We start from the raw sequence: 15204 nt of genomic DNA, 5'->3' as shown, positions 1-15204 counted from the left end.
GGAAGAGCGCCGTCTTGCAGGCCCTGCGGAACTGTACAAGGTCCCGCAACGCCCTTATCTCCTCTGGGAGCTTATTCCACCAGGTAGGAGCCGCCACCGAAAAGGCCCTAGCCCTGGTAGCGGTGAGCCTGGCCTCTTCCCTCTAAGGAGCTCCATGATACCTGCTGCAAATTCTGAAAAGCACCTGACATCCAACAGAATCTCTAGTCCCAGAATCCACCCTCCAGCCATTTCCTCCAGGGAAACTGATATCTGTAATCTGGAGATCAGTTGTGATTGTGGGAGATCTCCAGGTCCCTCACAGGGATGCCGGCCTCGGGGGGGGGGCTGGGGATCCCCCAGAATCACAGCTCACCTCCAGGCCACAGAGAACAGTTTCCCCTGGAGAAAATGGATGCCTTGGAGGGTGGACTTTGTGGCACTGTACCCCACTCAGGTCCCTATCCTCCCCAGGCTCCATCCCCAAGTCTCTAGGAGTTTCCCAATCTGGCCTCTTCCCTCTAAGGAGCTCCATGATACCTGCTGCGAATTCTGAAAAGCACCTGACGTCCAAAAGAATCTCTAGTCCCAGAATCCACCCTCCAGCCATTTCCTCCAGGGAAACTGATATCTGTAATCTGGAGATCAGTTGTGATTGTGGGAGATTGGAGAGTTCCAGGTCCCCCACAGGGGTGCCGGCCTTGGGGGGGGGGGGGCTGGGGATCCCCCAGAATCACAGCTCACCTCCAGGCCACAGAGAATAGTTTCCCCTGGAGAAAATGGATGCCTTGGAGGGTGGACTCTGTGGCACTGTACCCCACTCAGGTCCCTGTCCTCCCCAGGCTCCATCCCCAAGTCTCTAGGAGTTTCCCAATCTGGATCTAGCACCCCTATACCCCCATCCCCCCACCTGTAGCCAAGGGGGAACCTGACAACCCTACCCCCCACCTGGAGGTTGGCAACACGTGGGAGAGAGCAGGTAGAGTCTTCCCTTGAGTAGAGCGAATGGGGCCAACACCCCCAGGCCCTGTCCTTTCACTGGCCTCATACTTCAGTGTCAAAGAACTGCTGGGAGGAGATAGCCAGCTGCTGCCTGTGCAGGCTGTAGGCAGCCAACCGGAAGTGGCCTGAGCCATGGGAGCCATGCTTATGAGTGAGGAGGCGAGAAGGGCGAGGGCAGCACTGCATCACTGCTAGGCTTTGGGGCAGCCAGGCCTGCTGACTCTATTGGATGTACATGTAGAGAGGAGGCCAGGCGGATTGGTCCCTCTTTGCTCCTTCCGCCGTACCCTCCCCTCTTTCTTGATCTGCCTTAAAGCCAAACCAGGACGTTTAAGATCCTTGATCCAGAGTGTACCAGTTCTGGAAACGTTTAAGCTCCTTCCATCCTACTCTGGTTTTCTGTAGTTAATTAGTCCCTGCAGAGATGCTACTTGCAAAGGCATTTCCTGCAGGTGCTTTCAACAAAGGAGAATAGCAGCCCCCCCCCCCCCAACCAGGGATGATATACTTGAAAAAACATACAGGGAAAAGAGTCCTCCCCACCCTGCAGGCTGATGACGGGTCAGCTTCGTTGAGCATCTGCTGAAGCCCACGGTCCAGCAGAGATCCCACTGGTGGCTGGAGACCCTGTGGCAACCTTCCATTTCTCTAAGGGCAGGAGTGCCTGGGAGTGGAAGAATGCACAGCCGCCTCCTCTGCGTACTGCTCCCATCAGCCCAGAGGCAACCCCACAGGGGTCTCTGGGGCAATAGCTCACGTCCTGCCACCTAGATTAGGGTTGTCAAGTCTGGGTTGGAAAATTCCTGGAGACTTTGGGGGTGGATCCAGGAGAGGGCATGTTCTGGGGAGGGGAGGGGCCTCAGCATGGTACAGTGCCACAGAGTCCACCCTCCAAAGCAGCTGTTTTCTCCAGGGAAGCGGATCTCTGTCTCAGCTGGAGAGCAGCTGTAAAAGCGGGAGATCCCCAGGCCCCAACTGGAGGCTGGCAACCCTAACCCAGATAAGGCCACAGAGCACAACTGTCTTCTCTTCAGGGGAACATAGCAGTTATATTCGGCTGCGTTAATTTACTCCTGCCGTCAAGAACCCGGGTATTGCTCCAAAGCTTCTGAGGTCCATTTCCAAACTGAGGCCAAACTTAAGTCAGGCACTGGAGGTCCATGTCCACATGATGAAGATTCCTAATACTGGTGCTGGTAAAGATCTAACTCTTTCATTCTGTCCCCTCCCCCCACTTAAATTGGCTTTCTGAAGATGCTATTTTCCCCAGAAAGGAAAACATGCATTTCCCATGCCTTTCTCTCCTGCTCCTTATAGGTCCTAAGACACGATGGAGCATGAATAAGTCATATTTTGCTCTCTCTCCCTGTGCTCCTGCTATCCTACAGAGGCTCCATATGGACATTACAGGATCCTCTGGGGCAACTTCCTATTGAAGTATGACTCTCTTGTGCTCAAAGGAGCATTAGTCACACCGAGTCTCTGTTTCCTATTAGCAGAGGCGATAGAATCAAAAATTTATGCTCAGTTACATTTTGTTACTCCTACCTTGCCAACATTGCACAAGCTTTCAAGCTCACCAGAATTCACCCTATGACTTCCTAATGGGTAGAAGACTAGAGGAAACAGTACACCGACTCTATTCAACAAGCGCCTTCTAAATTCATCAGACCCGGTGGTGCTAAAAAGAGCGCAAGGAAGTGATGCTCCATTCCCTCAGGATAATCACAATTGGGGGGGGGGGGGATCGAGCTGCAATGGAGTCACCCAACGAATTACAAGTTACTTACTGATAGTGTATTCATGTACTCATCATCATTTATATTATCCCATTTTCTCCTTTTATGCTATTATTCATCCTCATTTAACATTTCGTTATGGCATTAACATTTCATTATAACATAACAATTAACATGATTATACAATAAGTGTAAGACCGACCATCCCGATTCTGAAAGAAAGAGCAAAATGCGAAAAAGTAACATACCTAATGCTTTGAATTTTGTTCTTGCTTACAGAATTTTGATGCTTGGTCTTTAATAAAAATGGTTTATTTTCTGTCACATTTCAGATTCTCTGTTTTGACAGATATATTTTGGGAGTCGATTCTTTGCAAATATAGCAAATAGAAAGCGGACGACATTGAAACAGCTTTCACTGAACTTGAAAACGACTACATAGATTTGCTTTTTGACATGGACATGGTATTCTTAAAGGATGCTAACTCAAGTACTTGTTTGGAGAACAGCAATTCAATAAAGAAAATACAAATTGGATTACTACGTTTTTGCCATGGTCTTATGCAGTGTTTCCTCTAAGCTGAGTTTGTGTGAGCTAGCTCACAGTTTTTTAGCCTCTAGCTCACACATTTTAGTCTCAGCTCAGGAAGGGTGGCTCCAGAGCAAACTAATTTATGCAGTATCCAAATCGCTTGCTCAAAACTTCAATGCCAGTAGCTCACAAAGTAGAATTTTTGCTCACAGGACTCCACAGCTTAGAGGAAACATTGGTCTTATGTGCTGTAATTTTTAAATATAGTAACACTGGGCTGGATCCAATGAACTTTTTTGCTGGTAAAAAAGGAAGGAGGGGTATTCTTTGACCAACAGAGAAGGCTATGCTGGGGAATCATAGAACCTGCATATACAAAAGCCGTGTGGACAGAGTAAAAACCAGGCTGGATCCAGCATGCTGATTATGCTGAATACTGTATATATGGTGCAGTTCCCTCCAGTATACGTAATCATGATGGGGCAAAAAAAAAAAGGATTTATGATCTGTCTGAGCATTCTGGCCCACCATTCAGAGACAGTCCTCGAAGATCACCTGGGAAGAAAATACCTGTTCTGTAATGCTTTGCAGTGGACACTTGGAACGAATAATGGATTCCTCCCATCATTCTTTGTAATTTTAGCATATCCCATGACTTTCACATCCGACTGCTAAGTAGCAAAAGAAGGAGTAAAAATTATTTAACAGTGATAGCATACTTGTAGGCTGAACTACACAATTCTACAGAAACAGTTTAGCAATACTCCTTTTCCCCCTATTACAAGTCAAATCATGTTTTATCATGAACTTTCACTTCAGGCATTTTACAATTCACTGGCTTATTTTAACTATGGAGAGTTGGTAAAACCTGGATTTGATTCACAGATGATCAATCAAATTCTGGTTTGCCTTGATCCAATGTGTTCTCCCCCCCCCCCCCCCCCCCCGGTCTGGGAGGATTTTGCTAGGTACAAGCCAGGATGTCTGCATTCATACATCACACGAAACACTAGTTAAAACTGTGGTTAATAAACCAACTTACTAGCCATTCAACTAACCCTAATTAAATTAAACCATGGATTCAAGGGATGCTCAAACTGAGCCTCTGAAAGATGACTTTTTAAAGGGATAAGCAGCACCACCTGGTGGCTTAACCACTGCCTGCTGCTTACATGCTTCAAATGCGGTATTATTTATGAAACTGGGGGCAAGTCCAACATGCACGTTTGGGCATTTTAGGGTTGCCAAACTCCAAGTGCTATTCTCTTGCTAATACTAATAATAGAATTATATTTTTGTAATTAAATATAGGTATTTCAACGCTACTCACCTTGAAAAAGTTATACACGGAATGAGATAATAGGCATGATACATTGCGTTGATGGCGTCTGAATTTCTTCAAAGTAAACTGAAATATTGGGAAAAGAAATTTCTGGTCTTTGGAGACTTTTTTGGCATAATAAATCACAGTTGTTTACTTCTCTCTAAACTTCCATCCCATGATCTCTCTCTTTGTTTTGCAGCAAACTCCAGGTGGGGACTGGAGATCTCCTGTTATTACAACTGGTTGCCAGACAACAGAGATCAGGTCTCTGCTGAGTATCTTCCCCTCCCCAAAATCTCCAGGTATTTCCCCACCCAAACCTGGCAACCCTAGGGCATTTCCAAGCCTCTAAGCAAACTGACTGAGGACACTGGAGAGGGGAGAGGGAAGGCCTACTGTTCTCACAGATAATTCTTTCACAGATTCACAGATTCGGGCTCTCCCAAAAGGCCAGGCTCCATTGGCACCTTGTTGTTGTTGTTGTTCAGTCGCACAGTCGAGTCCGACTCTTCGCGACCCCAGGGACCAGATCACGCCAGGCCTTCCTGTCTTCCATCGTCCTCCGAAGCCCGCTCAATTTCATGTTCATTGCATCTATGATACTGTCCAACCATCTCATCCTTTGCTGTCCCCGTCTTCTTTGACCTTCAATCTTTCCCAGCATCAGGGTCTTCTCCAGTGAGTGCTCCCTCTCATTTGGTGGCCAAAGTATTTGAGCTTCAATTGGCACCTTACCAGCTTGCAATCTGGAAAAATCACTGTACCTTTGATAGTATTAATCCACTCTGGCATATCTAAGGACTGTATACTCCCATATGAAACTACCCAACCACTGCAGTTATCTTCAGAGACCTTGCTTTGGGTGCTTCTGCTGTTGAGGTTGGACAGGAGACTCCTTTGTCCTCTTCTATCACTGTCTTCTGCCAACAGGTGAAGGGTTTTCTGTTGTTTCGCAGTTCCTCCACAACCTTCCTACCCATTGCATTTTGCTGAATTGTTTTATATAGATAGGCATTTAAAAAATTGTTTTAATGTCTCCACTGCTTGCGGCCTTGGGGACCTGAACTGGGTGGAAAGGTGGCATACAAATGTTTTTAATAAATATATTCAAAGAAAAGGGGGGGGGAGAACTAAGCCAACCAAGCAAAAACCTCCAAAGGAAGTTTAGAAAACTTATTGAAGGCCAAAAGTTAAAAACATAAATAAGTATAGACAAAAGAGTGTTTATTTCAGACATATAAAAACCTTGTAGGGGCCCAGTTCACGATATCTGTCTTCAGTTCACTGTTACATATTGATGTCACATTGTCTCTGACAAGGCAATTTTACTTGCACTCTTAGGACCTAAATTGGAAGGTACATATTGGTACTGATATTCTTTCCAGTATATGCAACTACTTCCGATACAAGGCCAGATATATTTGTGACCCCAAATAAAAATCTTTTGGTGTGTCATTCAGTTCCAGAATGGAACATTCCATTTTTGGTCCTATATTATTATTTATTGCCTTACATGTATTACAGGGACTTTGTTGCTTAGTGTATTTTGTACTTTGTACAATTTGACCTCTGAAGAAGGCTCTTGTGAGCCGAAATGCATCAGGTCATACACTGTTCTTTTTTGTGCATTTGTCACTTTGAACATTTTATGAGGCTTTATTTGGGCCCCTACAAGTTTTTTTTTATAGTTCTTTGTAATAAACACTCTTTTGTCTATACTTATGTTTTTAACTTTTGGCCCTCAGTACGTTTTCTAAACTTCCTTTGGAGGTTTTTAATAAATATATGCCAAGCTAAGGCCTCCCAGGTAGCAAAGTCCTTGGGCTGCAAACTACCCAGAAGCAGCAAAGGATAACCTAGTAGGACCACGTTTCCTCCCAGCAGTAACTGCACTCACACTGGATGCAAAAAATCCCATGCTTCCATGTTCTGACAAATGGCCACCTGGAACCAGCATGTTTTAGATGTCATTTCCTCATGTCGCTGAAGTGTGATAAATCAGAGATGAAAGGCTTGTTCAGAGTAACAACACGATTCTTCAACCCATGGCCACAAAGTCAAAGACAGACCAATGTAAGCACCATTCATGCAATCAATATGTGAGTTGGTTTTGATTTTGAAGTAGAGATCTGCAGGCTCTTCTTCAGTGCACCTCTTCTTTAAAGGGTGTTGTTCCCAAACAAGGTTATACTTGTTAGAAGTACACCTGCCACAGCATTAGTCCTTGCAAGATTAAAGAGGGAGCACAAAGGTCCCCAGACGGTACTCCCCACTCTGTGCGGCTGGGCAGAACAAATCATTACATTATATCGGAGTAAAGCAGAAGCACACGCAATACACAAGCACTCACTAGGTGAAAACAGAGGAGTGCCTTCGTCATCAGAAAAACAAGACCTTCGCTGCCGGCAGTAATAATTTGTACATATGTGGGTTTCCACACAAATAATCTAAGGTCCGTGTTGAAAGCACAACAGGCAAAGAAGCCTTGCGATCATGTAAACTTACCCATCAATTGTTTTAGAGCTATAAAATAAGGACCAAGAGAGAGAGGGGGGGGGGGGGGGGGACACACAACCAGATTTTTTTAGGGTCAGCCTATGAAGTGGCATAAAGCAACTGCTTTAGGCAGCAATTTTTCTGGGGTGTTAATTCTCTTGCCTAAAATCTCCATCTGTATGACCCTGAAATATGAAAACAGGGAAGGTATCACTTGGACTCCTACTTCAAGTGTGAACTGTGCAAAGCTAGCCCTGGATTCATCAGGGTATAAGAGGGTCAGCAACTGCAACTGGGAGAAAATTCCCCCCTCCGAATTTTCCATCCAGAACAGTAATCTCTAGTCTAGTAGCTTTTCAGACTCAGGATGCACCTTTAAAGTCCTGTGCATATTTGAGAACAAATTCTACTGAACTCTTCAAAATTAACTTCCAAGCCGAGAAGCAGAGAGACAAGGTCTATCTTAAGAACTTGCTGCCACAAGATGGTAAAAACTGTTGCTAACAGAGATAACTCATTTCTCGACTGCGATTTCCCCCCCTGAATTGAAATTCAAGGCATACTTTATTCTTGCACCTGAAAAGGTTTAGCGAGCACAAGACTAAGAGCTGTAAGCTAGAAGAGCCTACCGTCTTTGGAATTTATTGACATATTCGGAGGATAGACCTACCACCAGCAGTTAAAGCAAACATTCCATTTAATGACAGTATCATTCAGGGATGGACTGACAAGCCAAAACGGTCCATGAGCAAACAAACTGAATGCTCACAGCGGTCCTAAAAGCCAGCATTGCAAAGGCAGCTCAGGTCAGACGCAGCCAGTGATATCAATGATGTGCACTGTTTCACTCATTGGCTTCTTCCCAACCACCAAGGAGCCATGAGGCAAGGATGAGACAATTGGTGAACAGACACTGATCCAATATTGCCACTGAAAGGTACAAGCCAAATAGCCCCTGGAGCACTGGCACGTGACTCTCCTTGTTCCAGGCGGCCAGCAGACCTCCAGTGCAGTGGCCCACCAGGAACTTTCCTGGCAAGCCCACCCTGTGACTGTCAGATGCTGACTATATGTTCTGTTTGAGCTTTCCAGAGGATTTGGCTGACCACAGCTGAAAACCCAGAATACTAGCCAAGATGTTTCTCATTTACTGTAACATAGAAGAGATTGGATTTATACCCCGCCCTTCACTTGGGAGTCTCAGAGCGGCTTACAAACTCCTTTCCCTTCCCCTCCCCACAACAGACACCCTGTGAGGTGGGTAGGGCTGAGAGAACTCACAAACTGCTCCTTTTCAAGGACAGCTATGCCAGAGCTTGTGACTGACCCAAAGTCACATCAGCAGGTGCAAGTGGAGGAGTAGGGAATCAAACCCGCGCATTTAACCACAACACCAAACATACTTAAAAGGAAGAACAGTTTCGGTATTGCAAGTGACAAGATTTAAAGTTTTGAAATGAAATGTGTAGCATGTCTCACTGCATTCATTTATGCTACTGAAAAGCAGTGAAAAAATGAACCGACTGTAGAGCTTATGCGTGTCATTTCACTTAGATGGCAGGAAACTAAAGGGCTGCAAAATATTTCAATTACCTGAAAGCATTTCAAAGGGGTACCATAACTTCAACATGACAAGAGGTAGCAACAATAGCATAAAAAATGTCTTCAGAGGATTAATCTCGAGTTGTATGAGGTATAACAGCAGCAGCAACAATTAGGCATTACAGAAAAGGCAAGGGACAATGTACAAAAAGGATGCCAAATATGAACAGGACCTCTTGGCTAAGGCTTCGGTTTCTATTCCTACATCAACTTTGCAAGAAAACCAGTCTTTGGAAAACCTCAGAATGGAAGCCTTTATGCATGTTCCTCACATTCGAATAACAGCTATGAGCCCATGAAAATGTTTCTGACAAAGCAGATTAAATCATGCTAATTCTTTTCTCGAAGTATGAGGCAAGAAAACTTGACATTCTGCAGATAAGCTACTTGCAGAATTTGTAACAAAGTTCTAATTATACACCCACACATACGTAGATGAAAGTAATTCTGTGAAGTGCTTCTCTACTTGCTAAGTCTGAAGAAATGACAACACTAATATCCGTAATGTAGCTAGAAAGTACTTTCTTCTCAACGCAAAATGCTGAAACTGTTCACAATAGCCCACGAGTGCCATATTACATAGGGGATGGCATGGAGAAAATAAAGACCTCTCCATCTTTTCATACCCACTCGGCAGAGGGAGCAGGCACTTGAATCTATATGGGCATCATGCCTCCCCCTGGTGAATATAAGGATCTCAAAGGATATATAAATATATCCTGTTAATTTTGGATATATCAATATCCTTTTAATTTTTTCCATAAAGACCCATAGGATATAGGCACAGAATTACATGTATAAGTACCCCTATGCTTCAATGGGATTTGACAGCCCTAAACGTTCCCTAAATCACACATGGTACCTTCAACAGTCTCAAAACATTTCATGTGATTTTCTTTTAAGCCAAACTCTCCATTTTGGATCTAAATGTATTTAGAAGCCACAAAATGGAGTTTTGGTTCAGTTGCACCTCAAAAGATAGCATTCCATTTATTAGGTAGTTTGGTAAAAACCAATTTAAGAATACACAAGTCATCATAGTAGGTATATATAAACGAAGTTTATTTGACTACAGACAATTTATGCTTTTTTTTTGGGAGCAGCAGCAGCAGCCTTCTGGAGCTTCTTTACTTCATGCTTGATGATCCTGTTTCTCTGTAACAAAAAAAATCATTTTAAAAAGCAAAAGAAGTGAAGCCTATTTAATTATCATTCATTATTTGCATTTGGGCTATTGAAAGTATATGTAAGCTGCCCTGAGGGCTTTTTTTATTTATATTCCACCTTTCCCCCAATGGGGACCCAAAACAGCTTACAGCATTCTCTCCTCCATTTCATCCACACAACCATCCTATGAAGTAGGTTAGGGCTGAGGGGTGGGTGGCTCCCCGCCCCCGTCCTGGTCACTAAACAAGCTTCCATTGCAGAGTGGGGAATTTGAATCTAACCACTACATCGCACAGGCTTTCTTTATAATTAAAAGGCAGGGTAAAAATGTACTGAATAAATAAATGTGGGATTTCAGCCTTCATTTTTAAGCTTCTAGCTCTCTTGGCTGAGCAGGAAATATAGAGGCTGTAATCGCTCAACGACTTGACAACTAATGGAACATGAAGCTACCAAATGTTCACACCAAGCACGATAATAGCTTCATTCAAATAGTGTTAAGGATACATCGTCACTATTAAAAATGAAAGATCTTTTCTCACAGAGTAGCACTCTGTGAGAAAAGATCTTTCTCACAAAACAGCCTACCAAGTAGAAATGCACAAAACAGCCTACCAAGTAGAAATGGACGTCATTTATGGTTGTGGCAACTGAGAGAAAAGATGGTACATCTAGCCCTTTTGACATACACACCCGAAAGGTTTAAGAATTTCACCACTGCTTTCAGAAGAAATAATTTTATGTCATCCAGCCCATGCACTAATGACTGGATTACAAAAGCTCAAGGAACATTTTTCTCAGTTATAATTCAAAATGACATGGGAACTAGCCAGGAATCAAGTCTGTACTAAGGAAAAACAGGTTATCAAATTTTAAAGAGTTTGAGGGATAACAAGCTGCATATTTCATTTTGTTTTGCTAAGAACTACTTGATGGTTATCTGCTTTTTTAGCCATGTCCTGGCCTGAAAACATGCATGCTTGCAGCCACCTGGACAAACTGAAGACTAAACTGGAATGCAAACAGGCAAAGCTGAAGCAATTTCTATTACTACATTGTGCGCTAGCTGCACGCATATATACTGAATTTTCACATTTCTGTTTCTTCACATAATTACAGGTGCACGTGTAGCTGATCACATGGAAAAGCGACCAGGCAAGCAAAAGAACTAGCCCCAAGACTGTACATTAGAAAATAAACCCAAAGCAACATTTGACGGTAAACCACACTCCAAATACAAAGACAACCAGTAAATCCTGCATTGTTTCTGAAATCAGTGATTCTGATTTGTAAAATTTATATGCCGTTTACTCACCATTTTCTTGGCCTTCATGACCTTGTAACGATCAAAATCTGTCATCTTGGCTTTCTACGGGAAGATTTTTTAAAATGAAAAGAAAATTATTAAGAACTTTAAACATTCTTACAAAGTAACCTGATATCAAAGAGTCTGAAGACAATGGTTTTGAACCCAATAAAACAAGACATCTCATTCCTCCCAATTAACATTTGGGGCATTCTTCTGAAGGGGTAAAGAAAATGTACGTAGAGCTGACCTTTCCACTAAATTAACAGTTTTTTAAAAATTAACCATTTCCGTCTGAATGTTAAAAAAAACTATGTACCAGGAAGGTTATGTAGGTGTCTTGAACAATTTATACTTTAACAACACTACTCATTCTTAGGAGGATGGTCATCTTTCATTCCGTACTTTTTCACTCATATTTCTCCACCACCATAAAGCAAATATGGCTATCAAAATGAAAGAGTTCACTTCAAGCTGAGGCCTACCATCTAAAATCTGCCCCAGTGATTTAACATAGGTTAAAACTGACAGCCTGTTTTTAACAATTATAATATAGCAGCAAATGCCTAACTTTAATACGGTATGTTCTACGGCTGCTGTCACTGATGCTACTGTTTGTTACCCTCTAACTTAGGGGTGTCAAACATGCTGCCTGGGGGCCGGATCAGGCCCTGGAGGGCTTCTATCAGGCCCACAGTGGAACTGGCTATCTTCTGCTTCTTCTTCCAGTTCTGCTGCTGCTGCATCATCGTAGGTTTGCAGCTTACAAATACACACCTGAACAGCATACTCAAGATTGCAACAGCACAGACATTTTGATGCAATAATTCAGAGCAAGAGGTGTCGGTTATCAGACACTGTTAAATAAACAAAATATTGCAAGAGTGCTAATGTTTTAAGCATGTTTTTATTTTAAATAAAAAACCTGGTTTTAAGCATGTTTTTATTTTAAATAAAAAACCTGGTATTACATTTTATGACATACATGGCCTGGCCCACCAAGGTCTCACATGTCACATACGGCCTTTATAACAAATGAGTTCGACACCCCTGCTCTAAGTGCTGTGTGATGTTGCTGTCATACACAAAAAGCTTTTACAAACAGTACAGACACAATACTCATCAAAGCCCTATCAGTTACACCATAAAGAGAAGAGGAGGAGGAGGAGGAGATTGGATTTATACCCCACCATTCACTACCTGAAGGAGTCTCAGAGCGGCTTACAAACTCCTTTCCCTTCCTCTCCCCACAACAGACACCCTGTGAAGTAGGTGGGACTGAGAGAGCTCTTTTGAGAACTGCCCTTTCAAGGAGAGCTGTCAGAACTATCGCTTGCCCAAGGTCATCCAGCAGCTGCAAGTGGAGGAGTGGGGAATCAAATTCGGTTCTCCCAGATTAGAGTCCGCGCACTTAACCAGTACACCAAACTGGCTCTCATTAAAGTGCCCCTGAATGTGTATCATTGAAGCAGAGCTTTTAGCTGTTAGAAAGCATCACATGGTTTATAAAGGGCTCTAAACAGCCAGCACATCAAAAGCTAATGGCTTCAGTTGCGGAATATTTTCATCTATTGTGGAGGACATGAGGGAAGAGTTAACAATCAGGCACCTCTCTATTGTGAATGAGCCCCATTACAGGGCAAAGTTTTTATCCTCCAAGTTACGATTGCCACTGACAGGGCTTAACAAATGGAAAGCAGGAAGCAGCCACCTGAAGAATATTTTTATGGAACTGTCATGAGCATGGGTTTGGTGGGTGTTTAGCTCATGTCAACTGCTTTGTGAGACCAGTTTTGGATGAAAAGCAGGATCAAAATATAATACAGCAATAACTTTTTGTTCTTCTAAAGTCAACTGCATACCTTCAGCTACCCAAGAGGCTACCTCAGCAACAATTCAGATCTTAGCGGTATTATTCTATGCTATTTTCAAAGCATACCTTCTCCCTGGCCTCAATCTTCTGTGCCCATCTTGTGGTTTTCCACTTCTCATTAATGTTTTCCTTCTCCCAGGCAGCACGCACATACTTCTGGCGAGCACTAGATTTTTTTAAAAAGACAACACATTTGTTATTATAAAGAAAGGCTTCTGGTTTCAATTTACAAATCAATCTCAAAAAGTCAGTTATGCCAGGCACTAAAACAGACTGTTTTAATCTCTCCAGAGATTCCTTTTTTAAAGTAATAGTAAGATGGCAGAAGTTGATAGCAACCAATTTCTTCATTACATTCTATCTTTGTATCTATGATTATGTCACATTACAGGTCTCTAGCAGACACAACTGCATCATGTCAGCCCATCTTGGTGGAACTAGCAATGCTTCTCAAAAACCCCTAAACATGTTATTATTTTGAAGTGTACCCTGGCATATGCAGAGTGTTAAGACCTGCTTTCAAATGGGGACTTCTGGTTTTGGAGACTCGCGAACGAACACATCCCATCGAGTTCCGATGGGTGTGCTTTTGGATCGGGGCGGCAGGGAGAGGAATCAGACGCTTTTGATCCCCCCGAAGCCCTTGTAGAGGGCTTCTAGCCTGGGGTGCAGAAGGAGCCACTCCCGAAGCCGCGGCTTGGGGATTGAGGCTCTTTTTAGCTCCTAAAGGTCCTGCGGTCCTGAGACCACCAATGGCGACTAGAGATGTTTACCGGACCAGAGCGTGCAAGGACCTAAGCAAAAAGGACTCTCCCTATGGGAAGATATTCAGCAACTAAAAAAGGGAGTGAAGAAGTTTCAAAAGAAAGACAAACACGAAGTGGGTGGAAGAACTGACAGTGAGACGGCAAAGCTCCATAGAAAAGGGGGGGGGGAACTCTTGGGAGGAAGAACCCTACCATACAGCGTAAAAAGCAGCTAAATGGGAAGCAAGCCGATACAGCTAAATGGGAAGCAAGCCGATACTTAGCTGTTAGAAACCCATCCAACTTAATCGCAATGCAGCGGGACCTGATATTCATTGCATAGAAAAACCTTACAACTTTTAAGAACTTTCAACTTAATGTAAAGAATGTCGCAGCGAGGGGGGGAAATGGCGCCCAAAGTCACCACAGGAACTGCCAGCACAACATCACCGGTCACAAGACCGGAAAATACCACTGATATAGCTGGTACGATTCCTGAAGCTTTGCGCCCCCTGCTGGATCTGCTGCAGAATCTCAACAAGAAATTTGATGATTTGCAGAAGGACTTGAAGGAGACTAAAGTAAAATCAGAGAAGACGGCCCAAAAGCTTAAAAAGGTTGAAACTAAGACCAAAGAAATGGACCAAAGAATGGACATCACAGATAAAAACAGAGCTTTTGAAAAACAACAACTACTACAATTACAGGTGGAAAGATCCTTATATGTTTTAAGATTCCAAGGGGTACTGGAAAAAAAAGATGAAAATTTAAGAGAAATCTTATGAAGCATTAGCCCCCTTGATCAACAGCAGACCTGAAATATTGCAAGCAGATATAAACATGATTTATAGAACCTATTCAGAGTTTGTGGGAAAAAACAATCTTCCAGGGGAAATATTTGCAAAACGATCAACAAGAGGATACTTAAAGCATCTACTGGCATAATATTAAAAATTCAAGAGGAAGAGATAAAAATACTCAAAGATGTTCCATTTGATTTTACCAGAAGGTCTTATATTCAACTACAGAGAGAAGAAGGAAAAGATTGACTCTCTCTCTAAAGCAGAATCATTCCTGAAGCAATATCAAACTCCAACAAAACAAAGAAAGAATGCAGAGGAAGAGAAGGTGATAGAAAAAAACAGTGAACATCAGGAGTCCGCAACTGACAGCTCTTCTTCTACTTCGGCATCCTTGGGTGAAATCTTTGATTCTGACCTGGGAGCTGCTGCCCCCAGATCTTATAAAGTAAAAATCCCCTGGCAAAAGAAGAAGCATAAAGACAAGAAGACATCCAAGTGAAGATCTGAGATTTTTCTATGTCAAATTTTATAGAATTTATATTATTGCCCATATGTGACACTATAATCAAGTAATATTTGTCCTTTCTGTTTCAATATTTTTTATTTAAAAGCTAAATGTAAACATAAATTTGTAG

The 15204-nt window shown here is 42.9% G+C and overlaps 1 protein-coding gene across 1 annotated transcript in view; it reads right to left on the bottom strand.

Annotated features, from left to right (window-relative positions):
• Positions 1-9714: 9714 nt before the first annotated feature.
• RPL14 (ribosomal protein L14) overlaps positions 9715-15204 on the bottom strand; it is an 8449-nt gene continuing 2959 nt past the window's right edge. The window contains exons 4-6 of the mRNA XM_015412477.1: positions 13087-13186; positions 11157-11210; positions 9715-9829 (exon numbers count right to left, since the gene is read on the bottom strand). Of these exons, the coding sequence (XP_015267963.1) occupies positions 9755-9829; positions 11157-11210; positions 13087-13186 (229 nt within the window). The 3' untranslated portion in view covers positions 9715-9754. The remainder of the gene's footprint in view (positions 9830-11156; positions 11211-13086; positions 13187-15204) is intronic.

The sequence above is a fragment of the Gekko japonicus genome, unplaced genomic scaffold, assembly GCF_001447785.1.
Source record: "Gekko japonicus isolate JY-2015 unplaced genomic scaffold, Gekko_japonicus_V1.1 scaffold785, whole genome shotgun sequence".
Lineage (NCBI taxonomy): Eukaryota > Metazoa > Chordata > Lepidosauria > Squamata > Gekkonidae > Gekko > Gekko japonicus.
Note: the sequence above shows the minus strand (reverse complement) of the source record. Positions and strands in the feature narration are given on the sequence as shown.